Source organism: Taeniopygia guttata, chromosome 2 (genome assembly GCF_048771995.1).
Source record: "Taeniopygia guttata chromosome 2, bTaeGut7.mat, whole genome shotgun sequence".
NCBI classification, from domain to species: Eukaryota; Metazoa; Chordata; class Aves; order Passeriformes; family Estrildidae; genus Taeniopygia; species Taeniopygia guttata.
The window spans coordinates 138,959,944-138,980,383 of NC_133026.1; the positions used below are offsets into that span (position 1 = coordinate 138,959,944).

The 20,440-nt window shown below is 40.3% G+C and overlaps 1 protein-coding gene across 1 annotated transcript in view; it reads right to left on the reverse strand.

The window, feature by feature from the left end:
- SNTB1 (syntrophin beta 1) overlaps positions 1-20,440 on the reverse strand; it is a 111,601-nt gene that overhangs the window by 39,962 nt on the left and 51,199 nt on the right. Inside the window, exons 2-3 of the mRNA XM_030266624.4 lie at positions 14,916-15,132; positions 1,409-1,616 (exon numbers count right to left, since the gene is read on the reverse strand). Coding sequence (XP_030122484.1) covers positions 1,409-1,616; positions 14,916-15,132 — 425 coding nt within the window. The remainder of the gene's footprint in view (positions 1-1,408; positions 1,617-14,915; positions 15,133-20,440) is intronic.

Here is a 20,440-nt window from a genome sequence, read left to right on the forward strand (position 1 = left end):
TGCACTTACAAGATCTCTATGATCCACTACAGAACAGTTACCCTTTCAGAGGAAAGCATTTTGCAACAGGAAAAGCCCCTTATGTTCAGCTTTTTATAAGTTTATAGAAATATGAAAAGGAAAACAAGATTAAAGATCCCATGGCTGTATAGTTTAATACTGCTAAAATTTACTTATCAATACTTTGGTGTTTTCATCCCAAATTATTCATCCAAACTTTTACATTTTCTACAGCATTAAGCCAAAGAGTTGTGCTGCTGTCCCCACTCTGTGAGCTTGGAGGGAGGGAGGGACAGGAAAAGATACAAAATCTGCCTGAAAGACTTGGCAATCTTTGTGTCACTGCAAGCGGTGCGGAGTGCCCCAAGTTTTGCTAAAAATTAATGGTGTGCCTTCTTAATGGACACAAGACAGAAATACAGCCCCTGTGGCTTCCGTATTTTCATCTACAAAATCTCAAAAAGAGATCAAACATACAGTATTTTTTTGGGGGGCAGTTACAGCCAGTTTTGCACATCTGTGCCGGATGAAAGGGCAGGTTGAAAGGGCAGTGTGTACACAGTGGCCATTTTCCCACACCCCCAGCTGGAGGGGCAGAGATGCTCTGAGTGGCTGCCCAGGCAGTAGATGGATGGAAATTAGTTCTAGGCACAATTCTAACACTGCTACCATAGCAAATCCACACTTATCAGTTATCAGTGCCTAAAATGAATTCTCAGACTACTGATTTAAAATTAGATCATCTAGTTACCACCCCTGTGCATTCATGGATTGTCTTTCCACTGGTCAGCAGATCCCAAACTACTCTTGAACAGAACACCAGCTTTTCTCTGTGCATAAAACATTTTAAGACACAAACTTTGAAAGATGGGCAAGAGCTGCAATTCCAAGCTCAGGCTGATAGGATGCTCAGCTCAAATGCATGGTTACAATTAAAGAACAATCTCCCAGCCTTTATGGGAAGCTCGAGATCATGCCCAGCTCCAGAGGCCAGGCACAGCAGAGGGGTGGCCCATGGACCAAGTAAGTAGGTACTTCCCAAGCTGGGAGTCAAAGGTGACAACCCATATATACAATCATGGGGATTTGTAACAGCAGGTGAATTCAAAGGCTGCTGTCAGTTTTTTTGACTCATGTCCCATCCTTGAACTTGATATGAGACTTTTTGATCTCCCAGGAAAGTCTTTGTTAATTGGCGTGTAGAAACAAAGACTATGGGGATGTTATAGTTTTTTGCTTGATTTTTTAAAGCACAAAAATTGGCATGTTATGAAAAGAAAGGTCTTGAAGGAAAGGTAAATCAAACCCCAGAATCTCATTTAGTCTCTACTTCCAAAAAGGGTTGAATTCAGGAAAAGAAAATAAGAGATAGAGAGCTTAGAAATGAAAATAAGAGTGTTTTCCTTACCTTTTCTGCAAGCCAGCCTAGATGCCTAATCTCTCGACTTCCAGCAATCCCTGTTTTACCCAGCTGGTCTCTGACCTCTGCAATCACCCTGGGGATGAGCTCATTGACACTGGAGTGGATGGCATTGAACCAGGCCTGGGCTGTAGCTGAATCCTTACTCCTGAGCACCACAGTGTGCTTGGCATCAGGCGAATGAACTTCAATAATTCTAGAAAAATTGGGGGAAAACATTATGTTCATTCATATGCTAATAGGCAGCTAAATTTATTACCTCATTTAGTGAATGCAATGAGTTAAAAAGGATACTAATATTGAGACCTAGCATTAAAAACTTACCTTTAAAACACCTGAACAGAGTAGGGTCATCTTAACTGAATCCAGGTCTCTGCTGGCGTTATGATAACATCCTTGAGAAGCGGATTTGCCAGTGCTAACGCAACCCTACATAAAGAATGTCAATAGGAGTTTTGAATATAAAGGCAAGAGGAACATTCACTGACACAGACACAGTTGGTTATATGGTGGAACTTCTTCAGCACATGTCACTTCTTGCTCCTCTTCATCAGTGAGATCAAAGTTTTCACCTTCAGGCCAGTTTGTAATTGTCTCCAAAATCCCAGGGTAATTTGGGTACATTGTGTGATGAGAGCAATCCACTTGCTCCATTGCTGGCATGGTGGGTAAAGGGAACCTTTGCTTTGAACATACACCCCAGCACTGGTAGTCAGGGTGCCAGGAGGAGTTGTGCTTCAGTGCAGAACCACAGACTGCATGGAAGATCACTCTGGAGAAGCCAGGGATAAGCTGCTGCTTTCCTTAGCTGGTTATCATGGCACTACCAGAGTTTTTCAGTGTGTTTATTTTATACATGCAGAGATAAATGAAAATCATCCTCATGCCAAACAGAGGAATTTTCCTAGGATCCTTCTGTGGTTTCAGTGATACCACTACTCATTAACACAGACCTAGCACAACTGGCCTTCTCCAGGAGTTATCAGCATCCTCAATGCTCCATTTAGATCCTGCTAACAGTGGCAACAAGAAAGTGCTAACAATAATCATATGATTGCTGCTGGCAGGCACCTTTTACAGATTTTCAAACTCCTGTAGAAGGAAATGAGTTTTGTTTCAAAGAAGACATTCCTACTCGACTATCCTGTGGGTTTCCACTGCGGTTTGAAAAGTACAACTGAACACAGTTTTCTGGTAATGGGACCTGTGCCAACACCTTTGTTAACAACAACAACCAAAGTGCTTTGACAGGCATCTGCAACTATTTTAGCTCTGTTCTTAGTGAAGTTACTAGTTATTAGTGGGGCTCTAAATAGCTTTGTGGGCCATTTTACTTGAATATCTGGTAAATAACCCACAAATAGCCTGTTTTAGCTTTATGTGGCAATTATAAAACAAAGCCCTGGTCATTGCCCATCACTCAACTCTGTATAACATTTGTGCTTTATTCATTATAAATGAACAGTGACAGCCCCAAATGTTACCCTCACAAATTCAACCTGGGATCTGAGCCTAATCATGTACTTCTGTCCTGTGTATGGCTGCCCAGCCTCTGGGACACACAATGACTCCTTTCTGCAGCAGATAATTAATTAGTTCAGTAGAATTTATTCAGGTTGAAGTTCAAAACAGAACTTTAAAGCAAATATTTGTTGTGCAATTACAAAATCCAGCAATTTGAACCTTAACTAACAATTAACAGATTTTAATTATTTGGTTAAACCAGAGCAGAATTCAGAACAGAGGGTGACTCGATCTACACAGCTCTCTGGGGTTCAGAGAGGAAGGATCCCTGGTTTCATGTTTGTCCATTTTGAGAAGGGGAGGTTTCCACATAGACACTTTTCTAAATATAGAAAAGGTCATGATTTTCCCAACTCAGCAGCTGAACTGTTCAGGGTCTTAAATCACTGGGTAGTTTAAGAAGTGGCTTTATTTTACAGGAAGCACTGAGCCAACACAGTAATGCATGTTTCCTCAGTAAAGCTGCTGCAGTTCAGCACTACCTGAAAATTAATGTTCTTATTTAGCCACTCCAGGATGCACCCACCAAATTTTCAGTTTCAAGTACCAAAGCAAAATTCCTTGATACATGATGACAGCCTTGTGAACTAGAAAACTGTATATATAGATAGGCACGTTCCAAATCCCACTCCCATTTTTTCTAAACTGACAGAAACAGCCATCTCCTTCATGGTTAAGATTTAGCCATTTGTGTCCACAGATCATTACAATCATGCACAGTTACCATACTCCAGTTTGTCCTTCCATCACAAACACAGCTCTCCCACTGCTGAGTCCCACTGTGACTCTGAGCTGGAGTTGGAGTGTGTTCTTGTAGGCAGCCACCACCAAAAACAACCTAGACAGGCTTGGATTTTCAAAATACATTGTGGTAATCAGTGAAATGTTGCTTATTACTTACAGAAGTTTTTGGCAGGAGATCTTACAGCATTTCACAAATGAGGTCAGTGACAGCATCCTCATTTCACCAAGAAAAAAAAAAGGGAAAAGTGAAGAACCCAGACAAATCAGGGAACAGGCCAGGAGCAGCAATAAGGATTTTCATCCTCTGCCTCCTGTTTTAATACTTATTTTAAAAACAAAAATTATTTAGACAACACAGCAGTACTGTGCTGCATTTGAAAAACGTTAACACACCATATAGATTGTGTGAAACAATGCTCTTTACAAAGCCTGTGGTTTCTACATGGGGACTTCCACCTACAAACTCACTGCACATCATGCAGTAAACAAAGTGCTGAACACAGACTCTAAAGGCTCTGAAGAAAGCGCTGATTTTTCAGTTGCAAAGGAGCAGCGGAAAACTTTTGTGATTTCTTTATAAGTTAAGAGTTGTAGTAGGTTTGACTTAAAAATAAATTATTGAGAGCTGAAAGAGCTTCCAAATGGCAGCTTGTTCCCCTCCAGTTTGTAAATTCTTCCTTCAAACATGTGGATTAACATACAAACACTATTTAACATACAAAGGTATTTTAGTACTTGGTACTTCATCAAAGTGTATGTTCCTTAATGGTGACTATTTAATTATTTCTACAAGAATTCTATCTCCTTAAGTAATGAACATTTAGACAGTTCTCAACAGTTCTGTTTAAGGGGTTCTAAACAATGCATATTCTTTCTAATATCTACATATTCAAATGTGATATCAAAGTCTAAATTCTAATATACATATGCATACACATATATTGAGCTATGCTTGCAAAAATACTCATCCCTCAGTGACTTGTAATAGAGCTAGTTTGGGAATGATTGTCAGTCACCAAAGTTTGATGATGATGCACTAACAATTGCAGAAAGCTTTCCTTGTTCCATGAGCTGAGTAACAAGATGACTGGACAATACAACTTACACTTCTCAAAACTTAGTTCAAAACAGGATGCTGCTTTGACTGTACTGAAAACTGTTTTTATCCACAGCACTTGTCCACTCCCAGAAATACATCTGCAAGCATCATTCCTTAGCAAGCTGCTACATAGGCCCAATTTTATCTACACATCCTAAAGTCTAAATCCTCAACTGTCTGAATTCTGCTACTTGGCGACTGCTGTAAGATCTCGACCAGAAAACCTTAGGAAACCGAGCTTGCAGATTTTCACCAAAAGCCCAGGACTCCTGTCTCCACAATCAACTAGGATGGAGATACTAAAATAAACTTTAAATCTTCCCGGAAACCCATGGGCTGTGACTGCAATCAGATGCTGAAAGCGCTGCATCCCTATAAACTCTTTCCTTTTCTGCCTTTCAGCCCACGCTGCTTTGATTCACCAGTCCAACTGGATGATGTTTTCTGTAGAGCAGCTGACTGATGGCATTTCCATACTTTCTGAAAAGAAGAAAATACCAGTGACCTTAGTAAACTCCAAGACTAAGGCACTTAAATGTTTCCAGCAGTCTAGCCATTATAGCTTTGATTTGTTCCTTGGCTAAACTGACCACCTCTTACTGACTTCTGTTTATCTGCAGTTCAGTGATAAAGTTCCCTTATTCCCCACTGAATTGAAATATTTAGGGCAATGCCACAGCTGTGTTTATTCTCACACTCCACCACAGTTATGTAAATACTGCATATGGAGCTGTTTCTGATAAAGCCCATACCAACCCAAAGGAATTATATGTTGGCTCTAGATGACTGCCAAGATGCGCGGCATCTCTCCAGCTTGGCAATGCATATGAATGATATCACATTTTCTCAGAGATCATTTGGCAAACCTTATAATAAAAGGGTAATTTTCTCTCTCCTTTTCAAAGACCCACAGTGAGCTGAGGAGTGTTTCCAGCATCCCCTTCTCCACCCGCAGAACATGGGGTTGACACAAAACCCAGTGCTTCCAAATGCTGTAACCTGGCACGCAAGAGGAAATCTCCCTTCCTCTCTTCATCAGATTTTCTACTTCACAGTGGATCAGAAGAAGTTGAAAGGAAATGTTTGGTAGACCATACTCATTCAGCATTTGATAAAGCTTCTTTCTGTAAGAGTGTTCATTATCTAAGAAATACCTTTGATCAAAACTCTTGAAAGTACTTCTGCCACCAGCATTGGCTCAGGACCAAATCAGGCACTGAGTTACACTTCATGACTCTTCCTGGGTCAGATTATGTATTCAGTGACTGATTAAAGTGTGCAGTAAATCCCTTGAAGTTAATGATAAACTGGAGCCAGAGTTACTCAAGTCCATCACACTACTTTGATTCTGCACTGGCACAGAGAGGAACAAAACAGTCTGTCACCGACTTTGCAAACTTAAAGATGAATCAAAGGCCAAACTGTTCATTCTGTGTCCTCCATCACTGTCTGCACATGAAACCACAGTAAGTAATTTTGGTTTTTTCTGAGTGTACAAACATAGGAGCCTTTCCAGGAAAATGGGGGATTTAGAAGAACACAACCTGATTTATATTTTAAAAGTTGTAGTTTTTGTTATAAAATAAATTTTAAAAAACGTTAAGGTTCTTTTGAATTCTACATGCAGCATCAGGAGATTAACCAGGAACAGAATACATTAAAATTAAGCAATGGAAATTTTGGGCTTAGTCTGCAAGGAAAATATTCCAGAGAGAGACTGTTAGGCTTGCAATGAATTCCCCAGCATACTCTCTGAAGAAGCATCTTCATTTGATGATCCTAAATGGAGGTGAAAGCAATTTTACCAAGCAAGCACTACTTGGTAATCAAATGGAATTTTTCTATGTGACAGGCTCTCGGTCCCCTTGCTGTCAGAAGAGTACTTGCTGTATTAACACTTACTTGGTGACTTTCAGCTTACAGTGCTAAAAACGATGTAGATACTTTCCTGGGAGCTGGACTAGACTGATGTCCAACCAGAGGGTGTATATATCACTAATGAGCTGTCACAGTTGATTTCATTTCTATTTGCCACCAGCAGGGCTTTAATACAAGGGATATCAGAGGAGTTGTACCACATGCAAGTAAAGAAAGGATTTGGTTCTGCAATGGACTTGCTCACACCACTGCATGAAGATGCTGACCAATCTGCAAAGACATCACACACTGCCTTCTCCACCCAGAGCAACCACAAAAGTAATTGAATAAGTTTTAACTGTATATGGATATTAAGGAGCAGGACTCTTACACCACAGGGCTCAAAAAGACCTCTTATATTTTACTTTCTTGATTTATTCTTTTATATTCTGGTTGTAATTGTGCTGAATATTGATAATCCAGGAATATAGAGTTCAGCCTTCTTCACAGCAGATTCAGCATGAAACAACAGCAAAAGCACTGTTTCAAGGAGGAGTGAGGGTCAATTATTTGGGAAGAAAACCCCACAAACAGCATTTTTTTCATAGAGATGTCAGGAATTTTATTTAACTTTAGAAGATGCTGAAGTTTTAAGAACAGAAGATGTGATTGGTATATTCAATACACTGCCCAGAGCTCCCTGAAGCAGCTGTTTTCCCTGAAGCAAACCTACAGCCAAACTCAAAGCAGCAGCAGCAAAGCAAACCTTCTGCAGCTGGAACTGAATCTGGGCTTGGCAAAGAGCATATAACTGCAGCTGGTAATAGTGAGAAATGACCCCTTCAAATCGAGAAGAGGGTCTCATGCTGCTGCATAAGCAAGAGATCATGGGTTTGGAGATGAATTAGATGTCTTCTGAGAAGGAATGCCACTCTTGCTGTTAGGAAGTGCTGTAGTACGACCCAGGGGAAAGAAGAGGATGTGATCCACAAGCGTAGGTGAAAACTGATACGGAAACAAGAAAAATTAATAGGGCTGCTGACAGATCAGCTCTGTCTTGTGGATGAGTTGTCACAGAAGAAAGTCTTGCTGGAAGAGAGAAATGGCAGATCCACCTATTTTAGCAGGGTATGTCTCAGTGTCGCATTATGTTATAGATCTACCTTTTGGCTTCCATGATCAAGAATGCCAGGGATCACTGCTTACTTGTCAAGTGAAACGAAACTGAAGCCAGGCAACCATGACTACAAAGCCACAAATTCCTTCTGGATCAATTACTGGCCTCTGAGTGCTGTGGGAAGAAGCACCACCTGGGAGCCAGTCTCCCAGAGAAACTGCCAGCTTTGAGGGCCTTGTGCATGGGTCACCTCCTGACACTTTCATGACTGGCAGTAGACCCATCTTCCCATTGAACAGACACAGAGACTGATGGAAAAGCTGTATGTAAGTGGTGAGAAGAAGTAACAGCTTCAGCAAAACTCTTACTACAGTAAAACAGGAATTTCCATCAGCAGAAACACAGAAGAAAGCAGGCTAGAAGTGACCAGAGGGTATTAAAATAGCAAAGTAATCACACACAACCTAAGCACTAAGGACCAGCCTCAGCATCTAGCAACACTGAGCTGGGGCACCTCTGATGGCAGCCCACCACCAGGGCTCACACTGTGATTGTCGTTTGCTGCCACCCCCATGACTACACAAGGTGCAAGAGAGAGCAGCTTTAAATACACCAGCTGAAAATCCTGCTCCTTAATTAATGGCAGATCAGGCCAGATCAGAGCTGTGAGACTGAAATGCAATTTGCAGATGGGCTGATAGGTGAGGGAAAGACCAGCACTGAGCACAGAACAACAGCCAGGCAGGAAAAAGAGCCTTGAGGCTGTCACTCTCTCCAGACTGTGGGGACTGGGAGCATAGCAGGACACTGAAACCCTTGCACATCAACTTTCTTTCTTTGGGAGATCTCAGGGGTCTTTAAACTGCTCTTCAACATTATTTAGCAGCAGCTTGGGTGTCAGCACTTACATACCTTTACATACAGATGCACATAAAAACATAATTAACTACTTGTTCTCTTCTTCCCCGCAGCACTCCCACTGCTCTTCCTTTCCCTTTATTCTGTGACACATTTCTTGGAGCAGCTCTCTTTCTCCATCTTTTCAGAGTTTTGGTTTTTATTCTTTTTTTCAGAAGTGTTTGTTAAGTAAAGTCTGCTGCAGTCTTCACTCGCTGGGTTTGTTGCTCTGCCTTGCTGGCTGGCTTCTTCTTTAATCACTTTTTCTTAATTTGTGCTCCTCTCTTCCCTCCACACATTTCTCAAGGCAGCTCCTTTTTTTCTGTTTCCCTTCACCTGATTAATTTCCTGTTCCTTTGCTCTTATTTCCATTTCTCAGCTCAACCCTCTACAGTTGAAGGTTATTGGAAAAATCAAAATTCTTTGACTTTTTCAAAATTCCCCTAACTGAAGCAATGGCTGAAAATAAACCAAAATGCAACACAAAAACCCACCAGCATATGGGGTTTTCTTTTCATTATTTAAATATTGTCATAGGAAATAAAGACTTTGGTTAAAAGCTTGTTAATCAAAAATCCAGCTGAAAGCTTTCTTCCCGCCTTAGTTACTGCCACCTCCTTATCACTCACATCCTTCCTCACCACCCAACTCACAGTGACATTTTATTCCTGTCAGGTCATGTTCACACATAGACACACACATATATATAAAGTTTCATTTATAGTCACATATATGCATGCATGTTTGTGAGTTACACATGCAAGAGGTTTGCCCATTCCTATTTTATTTATGCTGAAGATGGGAAGGGCACCAGGAGCTCACCTGGGTGGCCCAGAAGGATGGGGAAGGGAGAAAGCCCCATGCCACTACACCAGGAGAAAAAATTCATCTTTTTTTCCAAGAAAATGAGCAATGCCTAGTCCCAAATTCACCAGGACCTGCAGAGCTTGAAGGTCAGTCATGAGATGCTGTAACATTCCAGTTCTAAACTGGTACCTCAAACATCCTGCAGGAAAACTCAAGGGTTTTCACTGTGTCCTCAGATCCTGGTGCATCTCCCAGTAATTCAGCTCTCAAACCATTACCCAGACACATCAGCAGTCTTTAGGATGTTAATAACCTATTTTAACATGATTTAACAGAACAAGAATTAAATAATGAAAACAAAAAGAATAATGAAGTTCACCTTAGTCTTGTGATTTGACTCAAAAAGGCAAAAATGCTCATCTTTGTGGGAGGGATAGTCCTACAGAAGTATCTAATCTCAGTGGCCTTTCAAGAAAGACAAGAAAAAACTGAGGCTAACAGAAAAATTGGTATGACCCAGACTAAAACTGTTTGGTTTGTGGGGAGTTTCACAAATGATAAAAAACAACTATTTCACATAATGAAAAACAAATTTAAAAATCACCGTTTCCACCCAGAGGCTTCAGAGCTCCAGCTCCTTTAGAAAACTGCTCCTTATCAAGATAGGTGACTGCAGCTTACAAAATGCACCAGCAATTGCAGGGTTGCCCAAAAAGCAAATGATGTAGATGACAGAGAACTGTCCGAAAACCAATTATAGAACCATTAATTATTAAATCTATCACTTAATGAATTATTAATTGTAGCAGTTAATGACTTGCCCCCAAAACACTGTTATGAGAGAAAAAATGCAACGTTACAGGTCCCTCAAGTGACAACCCTGGCCCTGAATGCACTGACCCTGGCTACTGAGAGGTGTCCCACAGCCATGCAAGGTATTGAGGAGAAAGAGGAGGCCTTCCCCATGACCCATCCCACAGCTCCACTCCTGTTGCCCATACCCCAAATTCTGCCCTCTCCTACCCTCAGAGTACTGAAGGGGATGCAGCCAATGCCTTTTTAGCTAAGTTACCTAAGTTCTCTCAGCTTAAAAAGAGGCAACAGTAGATAAACCTGTTGTTTTATCTTGAAAGGCAGCAGTGGATAAACCTCAGGTGCTGCCTCCTTGTTCATCCCTTCCAACAAAGAGCAGGTTTTGTAAGCAGATTAGCTGTTACAGGACAGGAACAAAGCAAGAGACATCCAGCTTCGCACAAAAGCTGCATTTGGATTCATTACAGTAAAATAGTTGGAAGCTATGGTTAAAAACACATTTTCATCATGACTTTAAATTCACAGCCTTTTGTGGGTAAGGCTGCAACAGACCAAGCACAATGTGATAGCACAACCAAGGGATTTAAGAATGAGGAGAGAGTCAACCAGAATTTCAGCCTGATTATCGTCACTTTTGTTCTTTTCTGGATTTGAATTATACTCTTTCAAGTTGCTTTACTTTAATGTTGGATTGTTGATATAGTAATCTAAGGAGATAATAAACACAGCCCACCAGGAAAAAAAAACAAATGCTAACAAAAATTCTTGATATAAATCAGACTGACTCAAGCATGCTCAATGACTTCTTCAAAGGACTTATTGATATTCATACAGTAAAACATGTCTGTACCAATAATGATAATTAACTGCTATGTGCCTTTCATCCAAGGATCTCAAGCTGTAGCTCACAACAACACTATGAATTAAGTATGGTCTCTGCATTTCACAGAGGTTCTACAGCCAGAGAGCAGGTCAATAACAACACAAGGAGCAAAGCATAAATTCCTTGAGGAGATGTGGAGGGCAAATTTTAATACTGGTAATGTGCCCATTCTATATCTTTACCTATGCTCTATCCTCCATGCAGACAGAAGTTGTCTTTCCTTGTCTACCTACAACATACAGTAACAGAAAAAAGGCCCAGTTTCCTAAATCAGAGCCCAACCCAGCTAAATCTGTACTGTGCACTAGGGGAAAAAAGAATTCCCACCTCCCCAGGAAGCCCCACACAGCTGCAGATGCCCACCCAGGACCGACACAGCTCCAGCGTGTCAGCAGTGCCAGCACAGTGGTGGAAATGGGCCATCACCTCCTTCCTCCTTGCTGCAGGGCTCAGCCTTTGCCCAGCGCCTAACCCCATCTGGGCTTGCTGCTGCCAGTGTCACTGACTATGCTCAGTGCTGTCAAACTACCTCCTGAGAGGCAGAGAACAAGGTAAGTGTGGCCTGTGCTCTCCAAGAGCGGCTGTAACTCATTCTGACTCTCTGGTCACTCTGTGGCAGAGCCCTGCCCTCTGTGAGCCCCAAACACAGGTGACTCAGGGAAATCATTCCCCCAACAGCACAAAAAACCCAAGTGCTGACAGGATCAGGCCCACACCTCCTGGATTTGGCTGAAAGACATGCAGGCAGAATTTTAGGGTGACTTCAAAAGCAGATGAGAAAACCTTTTCTGTCCACACAGCTTTGTCTCATTTCTCCAGGGAATATTGTGTATAGAAGTACCTTTGTATTATGTCCCAAGATTTTAAAGCACCAACAGAAAAAATTTCACCCGAGAGACCTTTTTTTTCCCTGTTTCTTAATATCATCACCAGAAATTGATGAAAAGCTTTCTATACTGCAGCAAGGTTTTCTGCTTATTGGCATTACTAGCCATGGTCATTTCCACATGTTCCTTCTTTGGGAGGGGGTGCTCCTCAGTGAGACCTGACATTAACCTTTACTGCTGCCGCCAAAAAGGTCACTTATCAATGAAAACACAGCAAACAACTGATTTTAGCAACAATTATTTTAACCAGTTTCTTCCAGCCTAAAATATAACAAGCCCTGCGCCTAGAGAAGAATGGCATAGATGCTCTGCATCTTTTCTCCTGTTGGCATGCTTTTATTATTAAAAAAAATCCTACACACTAATTTTGGTATTGGTTTGTATTAAGGATCTTCTCCTTGGTATCTTACAGTTTTTTTTATCAGGTAACAGAAAAGATCTCCTCCAGAATGAACCCACAGGCAGATCAGATGAAGGAGACATCTGAGAACTGCTGGCTCTAAAAGCATCAGACATCACTTCTGCTCCAAAATAACAAGTTCACCAAACCATCTGAGAGTAGACACAGACTTGAGAATCTCTGAACTGGGGTCAGTCTTCCATGAGAAGAAAAAAAGTCCTATGCAGGGCTACAGCTCTAATGGGAAAAACAATACTCCTCCATGCCTATTAAATCCACATTTCACTGCAACTTTCTAAGAACTGGAGACAATTCAGTGCCAACAAGCATTTCCTTTTGTGTCCCTTAACATAGGTATCTTCTCATGCTGGACATCAAATCAGTTCATCCTGGTCCCAGAAGGCTGCTGACATCCCCAGCCCACACTGAAGAAATCACTACACTGGAAAACTCACGCTTTCCATGCCCACAACTTGCTCTTAAATGAAAATTAGCTCAGTTATAGTCCAAATGAGCCCTTTAATGGCCAACATATGCTCTGGCATCCTGCCAGCAGAGCTCTCTTAAAGCCATCCAGCAAAGTGACACCATCAGTTACAAAATCTATGTGCGTCAGGTCACTGGGTTATGAAACAGAAGTGTTGTAAGCATGTAAGGACATGGCTTAGGCTCTGCTGTGAGTGAAGACAAAATTATTGCTCTGGAATCGGATTACTATCTTGGAAGGCATACCAGTAGGAAAGGGTCATTGCATTGTAATACCATTAAAACTGGGAAATATGAGTTCCAGTTATCAGAATTGTGAAAAACCACTGAAACCAGTAGAGATACTAATCCATGGGGTGCTACTACGACACAGCAGCTAGCACGATGGTGAGGTACTGAATGCTTGGACGGAAAAATCCATCTTAGACTGCACTGTGCTGGACTACAGTAAAATCAGAAGTCATTCTTTCCACAGGAAATGACAGCAACATAACATGAAAACCATGATAACAAACAATATGACTCTCCCACACATTACTTCCTAGTAACACCGAAGAAAACACACATATGTAGCATACTTCAAAAAAGTCAGCTCCGTTGCAGAGGTTATCATGAGCATGAATGTGTGTCCCTCTGAGTCAGTCCTGGCTCTCAAACCAACTGAGAGCCAGGAGAGTGACAGAAGGTGAAAAATACAATAAAATAAAAAAATAAAGGGGAGAAAATATGAGAAAATATGAGAAAATATGAGAAAATAAAGTCAATGCAGGCAAAATATCATTATATTTTACTGATTTAAAAAATATGACTGGTATGAGTATCTTTAAAATACACACCATGACAAAGACAAACGCCCAGACAAGTGATACAGCTGTCAAATCTTAAACTGTGCAGACATACATGGAAAAGAAAAGTGGCCAATATCAATAAACATCTTGATCTAAACTGAGAAGGACTGCTAGGGTTATTTCTAGTTTACAATTGCATTTCTACAGCAGTCAGTTACACTGACTATGGGGACAGCCACTATGTGAGACAAAGAGCCAAGGCAAACTAAAGCTACACTAAACAATAAAGCTTGGAGGGGGAAAATTAAAAGGTCAGACAAATGTAAAAAGGAAAGATGGAAAACTATACAGATACTAATAAAATTTCTGAATTGCAGTGCAAGAGATTACAGAGAAACCCATCCTTCCCAAGCCACTTTCTTCTCTCCCCACTTCTCCTTGTCCTTTTCTGCAAATGAAAATGTAACTTTTGTTTATGCCTCTATGGAAATGCTGAGAATCAAAGGCATTAGAGGCAGCTTCTGCAGAAAAATGAAAAGGCCATTATTTGGATGGAGTTAGTCTGTATCACTGACTTGACTGCTCCCGTTTTTATTAGCAGCTGTTAGGGAAGGGATCAGGGAGTGTGCTGGTGCAGTGCAGCTGTTCCACATATGTTATAAATAAGGGCTGGTAAAACCTCATCCTATTTTTAACACTAAGAAAGAAAACAAGTCACAAAAATTCCCCATTAATGCCTTGTAAGTGGAACTTTTCTCCTATTTTTGACTTTAATGTCCAGAACTGAATACTCAAACCAGACCATTCTTAAAACAATATTAATTTAAAAAAGGAAAGAAAATGCAATTTAGTGGAATCAGATTTAACCAGCCTGGAGGATGTAAACAATTAGTGTGTACAGTGTCTTTTCCTTCAAAAGCAGACACTTAATCAGGATGAAAACAACCCCCTAAAATTTTATTTCCAGCAAAAGTGCTGGATTACCGCATCAAAGTTCCTCTAGCATAACCAAAAACTGAGCCACGCCTCCTGTGGCTCAGACACCACCAGCCACCCTTCCCAAAGCAGTGCCAGCTCCCCTTGCTGGGTCGCTGCGTGCAGCCAGAGCCCCGCTCCTGCTCACCAACCCCAGAGTGCAAAACAACAGCAGCCATTCAACATGAAAGTGAAATCCCAACCCCAGACAAATTCACCTGTTTTCGGGGTCTGACACTGTCATGTTGCGTGTCACGTAGCACATCTTGAGGGGAATTGTCTTCCTGTCCCTGTGGATGGAGAGCGAAAGCTGCGACATCGGGTCAGCAGAGGCGCAGCCCAGGCGCGGAGACTCGGGGGGAGGCGTCTCCCACCCGATCTCCGACACGGGGGAGCCCTTCTTCACATAGGGGGTCGCTTCTCTCATGTATTTCACTATGGAAGAGAGAAAAAGAGATGGAAAACAATAAATAAATGAATATTCTGGAGTTCCATGCCCATGTGAGTTCTCTGGACTGGTGTTAACCACAATGCTGTCCATTAATTCTGCTCACCAAGCATCCCAGCATGGGAAGCTGTGCAAATACAGAAGATGAAATGTGTCTGCTGCCAGTGTCAGCATGGTGCTATGAGTAAAATGAGGGAGAAGAACACAACAGGCAAAGTAAGTACGTACAGCCATACAGAATAAGGCCAGGAGAGCCATCCCACCTTTCTGTGACAATAAGTAAGCAGTCATGCAACAATTGCTTCACACAGAAGCCATGAGCTGTCTGAAGCACAGGGATGTTTAAAGAAAGTCATTCAACCAAGTGACTGTGAACCTATTATTCCCCTATCTAAAGTGTTCCAGCAATACTTTCAGTGATTCCAACTCACATCTTGCTTCTAGTTCACACTTGTCAGTGTCTCACCACTAATCTCAAAAACTACTGCTGCTTGCTGGGAAGCACTTTTGCCTAATCTACTTGTACATATATATATATATGAAGCAAACAAAAAACACCTTTTAGCCTTCTCTTGGGGAAATAAAATTGAGTTTGAGCCTTTTGTGAGAGTGAAGGTGTCAGATTAGGTCTCAGCCTCTTCTCGGCTTTTTTCCAGAATGGATAGGAAAAGTGAATGTAGGATTCTGAAATTAACTTACTATATTAAACTATCTTAATGTATTATACCTCTTTTACATGTATGCTTCATATTTCCCTCTTTATGCAGTCAAATACTGCAACATTTTTTTCGTTTTTTAAATTATTTTGGTAGTTTAAACTCACTTTTGCTTTTGCTATTGATGTGCTTGGCAAATCTGCAAGTCACAGCCTCCTTCCCCTTCACAAACCTGAGGGAGTTCAGACAAGACAAGACATCCCATTTAAATGCCCTGGTTAAGCCAATATTCCCCCAGCACACAGCTGTGGCTGCATCACTGGCTGCTGCCACTTGATTGTACCCACAACTCAAACAGCAGCGACATGACCTCAAAGGGCCCAAGCATTGTGAACTTGCTTGGGGAAGTTATTAAAATGTTCTGAGAGAATATTTCAAGGAAATAGTGCAGATCATGATGCCAGCTCCGCTGAAGAAGATGGGAATGACTGAATAACAAAAAGATGGGTAGATTACAAAAGGGCATTGTGGTGAGGGATGTTAAATTAGGGAAAGCCAACCAAAGTTTTTGAGTTCAAAATGAAAGCAAGAGAAGTATTCAGAAGAGTGGAGAACAACAGTGTTCCTATCTAAACCACAGATCAGGTGATTAGCTTCAGCAGCACTATTTTCAAGGCACTTCATAACAATTTTACCAAGAGAGAAACCAGTACAAATCCAGAATCCAGGCTCTGTGAACACCTATTGCTACTTTTTCTCTAAAACACCTTAGTGCCCATCTTGCCATTGTTCATTTTACCATTTTGAAAAAAAATTTTTAACTTCAATCACAAGGACTTCTGTGTTTAGGCATGTTATGGGATATTCCTTTTTGGGAAGGACCATTTGTGATTTATCTGAAAGGTTGTCCACTCAACACTGATGTTTTTATTTCCTTGTCCAATACTATTCTGAGTATTTTCTTAAATTAATTTGCTCCCTTCTCAGGAAAAAGTTGGCACAAAATTCCACCAGGCTTCCAGAAACTAATCATTCTCAACAAAAAGAGTTGAGAATGATTTTTTTAAACTTTTTTAGATATCTATATAAAGTCCATTATCTAAAAACTTGTGTCACCTAACTCCCCAACCCGGTGCTCATCTTTGGGTACTCCAAAAATTACATGATTTTCAAAAGTGCTGAAATTAAGCATTTGTTACCAGTGTCATAGAGATACTGGTTTCAGCAGCTGCCATCTCAGTTTGGATGTACTCATAGCCTTAGGGAAGCCAAGAACAGAACACATACAGATGTGGTGAATCTATTCCTGCTAACACTGAACAAACATGATCATGTCATTAATTTCCATGGGTGGAACAGCTCAAGCTGTGAAAATCACGTTCAACTGCAAACAAAATTTTGTTCTCTTTAAAATTAGAGTTTAATGATTGCTCTGTTGAAAAAAGTAATCCAGTAGTTTTTGAACACTGGTACAGTGACATGCCAGCAAATGTGATTCCAAATAAAGGTCCAGGTCTCAATAGTGTAGCTATGTCATCTGCGCTATTTTTATCCTTTCCCAGTTGCAGTTATATCCATTCAACCCTAGCATATTTTAATTAAGAGAAGGAGAGAGGGGCAGGAGAAGGAAGGAAGCTGAAGTAAAAACTTTGGCTGGAAACATAAGCAGGAACACAAAATGTGAATTTAATTCCCTAGAGACGGGACAGAAGAAAAGAGGCAGCCTTTCCATGTGCCAAAAGCCAAGTTTCCACGCGATGTACCGGTGAATTCATGGAAGACAGCTGCAGTATTTCACAAAATCCCATGAAAAAGGAAGCAAGAGTAGGGGAAGAGCAGAAACATAATCCTCTTTCCAGAACCTGAGTCTCAAGCACAGCAAAAGCCAAGAAAACTACCTCGAGGAAGTACATCCTATGAAAATTCCTTCCAACTTCTAAACTCACAGACATCTAGTTTCTACTACATCTCAACAGAAGATGGTTGCTTGGCCATAGGGATATGAATAAAGAGCTATTAATGCACTGATAAACTGCTAACACCATATTCATATGAAATTCCACAGTAGAATGAAAAATTAAAGTAAATATATTCTTTCTGTAAAAAAACAAACAAACAAAAAAGCAGCAACAAAAAACCCAACAAAACATTCTTCTAGCTTCTACTAATAACATCCCACTTCCTACTAAACACAAGCACAGGTCTCTGGACTCATGGCTGAATTCTGCTGGGTTTTACAGCCCAGACTTTATGGCTGTTGCATATTCAGGTGTGTTTCATATTTTAAAAGCCCCCAAATGGATACATATAAAAGCACAAATATATGGGACTGGATCAGGTGGCAGAACTCGATCCATTAATATAATTTTTTGTTATTATTTAAACTTCAGAGCCACTACTTTCCATTTACTTCACCAACATCTGTAATTACACATCCATAACCAAAGCCCAGTTTATGAATTTAGCTGAAATCAGGCACATATTGTTCAGATGACTCATAAGTTTTATCAGCAATTATTTCCTATTTACCTCTAAATTCTGGGTGCAAATACTGCAGAACATTCTGTTATAAAGCAATGCACCAGCAACCCAACTACATACATAGCAATTTAGGATGACCCCACACTTTTACATTCTGCAGCCTGTTCACTAACTTCCGTTCTTAATCCACATAGCAGAAAACAAGTTGATACCAATATCTATTATAGGCATGTTCTTATTCCACACTGCACTATCTGAGAATCATGGATACAGCAAAGTTAAACTGCAGTTATACTATTTACATCCACCATCAAGTTTTAAAACCAGAAAAAAGATGATACGGTCTACTGGACATTAAAGTAATAATGTGGATAATACTGTTTTCAGAGCATTACACTCAAGAGCTGGATTTTCTTTTTGATACAATGGCACAAATTCAAGTACTGACTGAAAAAGAAAGCCACTATCAAAAACACTGGGTTTATATATTGCCAATGAAACTACATAACAAATTAAAACATCAAAATATTTAATAAATATAAATAAAGCAAGCCATTGTGTAATAACTTTGAGTTATGAATAACTATTTGATAGATATATATACACATTCATATATATCTCTGGAGTATATACATATGTCTAACATATATAAAAATATTTATATAAAAATGCCACAATCTTTAAGACCACCAGAACACTGCAAACACAGAAAACAACATGCAGCGACTCAGAAAAAAAATCTAATAGTTTCATTATTTTAACTCAATTTACTTACAAACTGTAAGTTTAGTCAGGAGTTGTCTATACTGATTTGTTTGAACCTATAGCTCAACTTCAGAGATCCTTATATTCAGTACTAATTAATGATCCATACCTTTTTGCTAATAAGAAAGTGGTCAAGCAATTAAAATTCTAATCTCTGAAATACTCCTCCCTACAAAGAGAAAAGGAAGTGAAGTGGCAATCAAATTAATTAATCCACTGATACACATTGAAATAGTTTGGATTTATTTTTTGATCTGCAAGACAGGCAACATAGCTTCCAAAACAGCACTTCATTTATTTGTGCTTCTGCCAAGTCCCAAGACTCCACAATTAATGCTTTGTTACTGTTCACAGATGACTTTTTGGGGGAGAAGAAGCAGGCTTTTAATAGAGAAATACTACAGACCAACTCGGCCAGGTTCTTGGCCAGACGCCTTTGGGACTCTTCTGACACATTCAAACTGTTTCCTAGGAGGGAAGACAAAGACCCTGAGGGGAAGCCAGCAAGCCGGAGGAAAGCTCTTTTGTTACTACAGGAATGAGGACAGGATGTGTAGGTCTACAACATGAAAGTAAAGGGAACAACATACCCGAATCTGATTGAAGACACTTGATCAAGGAATTCCCCTTTGCAGGAGAAAAGCACAGAGAGTCCTCTAGCATAATACCAGAATTTGCCTGCTAGGCTTTATGTGAGAGATCAGATTTCCTCTAAACTCAAGCCAAGTGCATGCCTTGCAGTGAAGCACTGTATAAAACTGAGACGAGCTGCTGGTGCCATCATGAAAACTAAGAGGCAGAGAAAAGAATTTGTGAATCAGACCATCTATGAAGATATGTCACATGATCCTTTCAGCAGCTTTAATGTGGGCATAAACCAAAAAACAGTCAACAGTCCTGCTTGGCAGTGTTTCCACTACATTTCCTACAGAAACATCTGTTACTATGCTTGGACAAGTATTATCCATTAACATCATCCGCCATCCCCCATGCTGAAATGGATTTGAAATAGTAAACCTCTTGATCTACCAAAAGCATCAGATCTCCACCTCTGGAAGAAGACAGAAATTAGTTAAATAAAGACCTTGTAAGAATAAAAATCCCCTTTATGCTTTGGCCATTTCTCACATTGTAGGGAGATTATGCTCAGTTTCCCATTTTCTGCTGTTTTTAAAATAATTTCCCTAAATTCAGTGAATTGTCTATTCAAACAGAGAGAGGCTCTGTTTGAGCCTCTCTTAAAGAGACAGGCTTGGATTTAAATCATAAGGGGCTGTTCCTAAATCCTTTTAAAAATATATTGCACTTATTATACTTCTTATGTGGAATACAAGAAGGAAATTTTCAAAATAATAACTTCAGAAAGATCCAGAAGACAAACACAGCTTTAAGA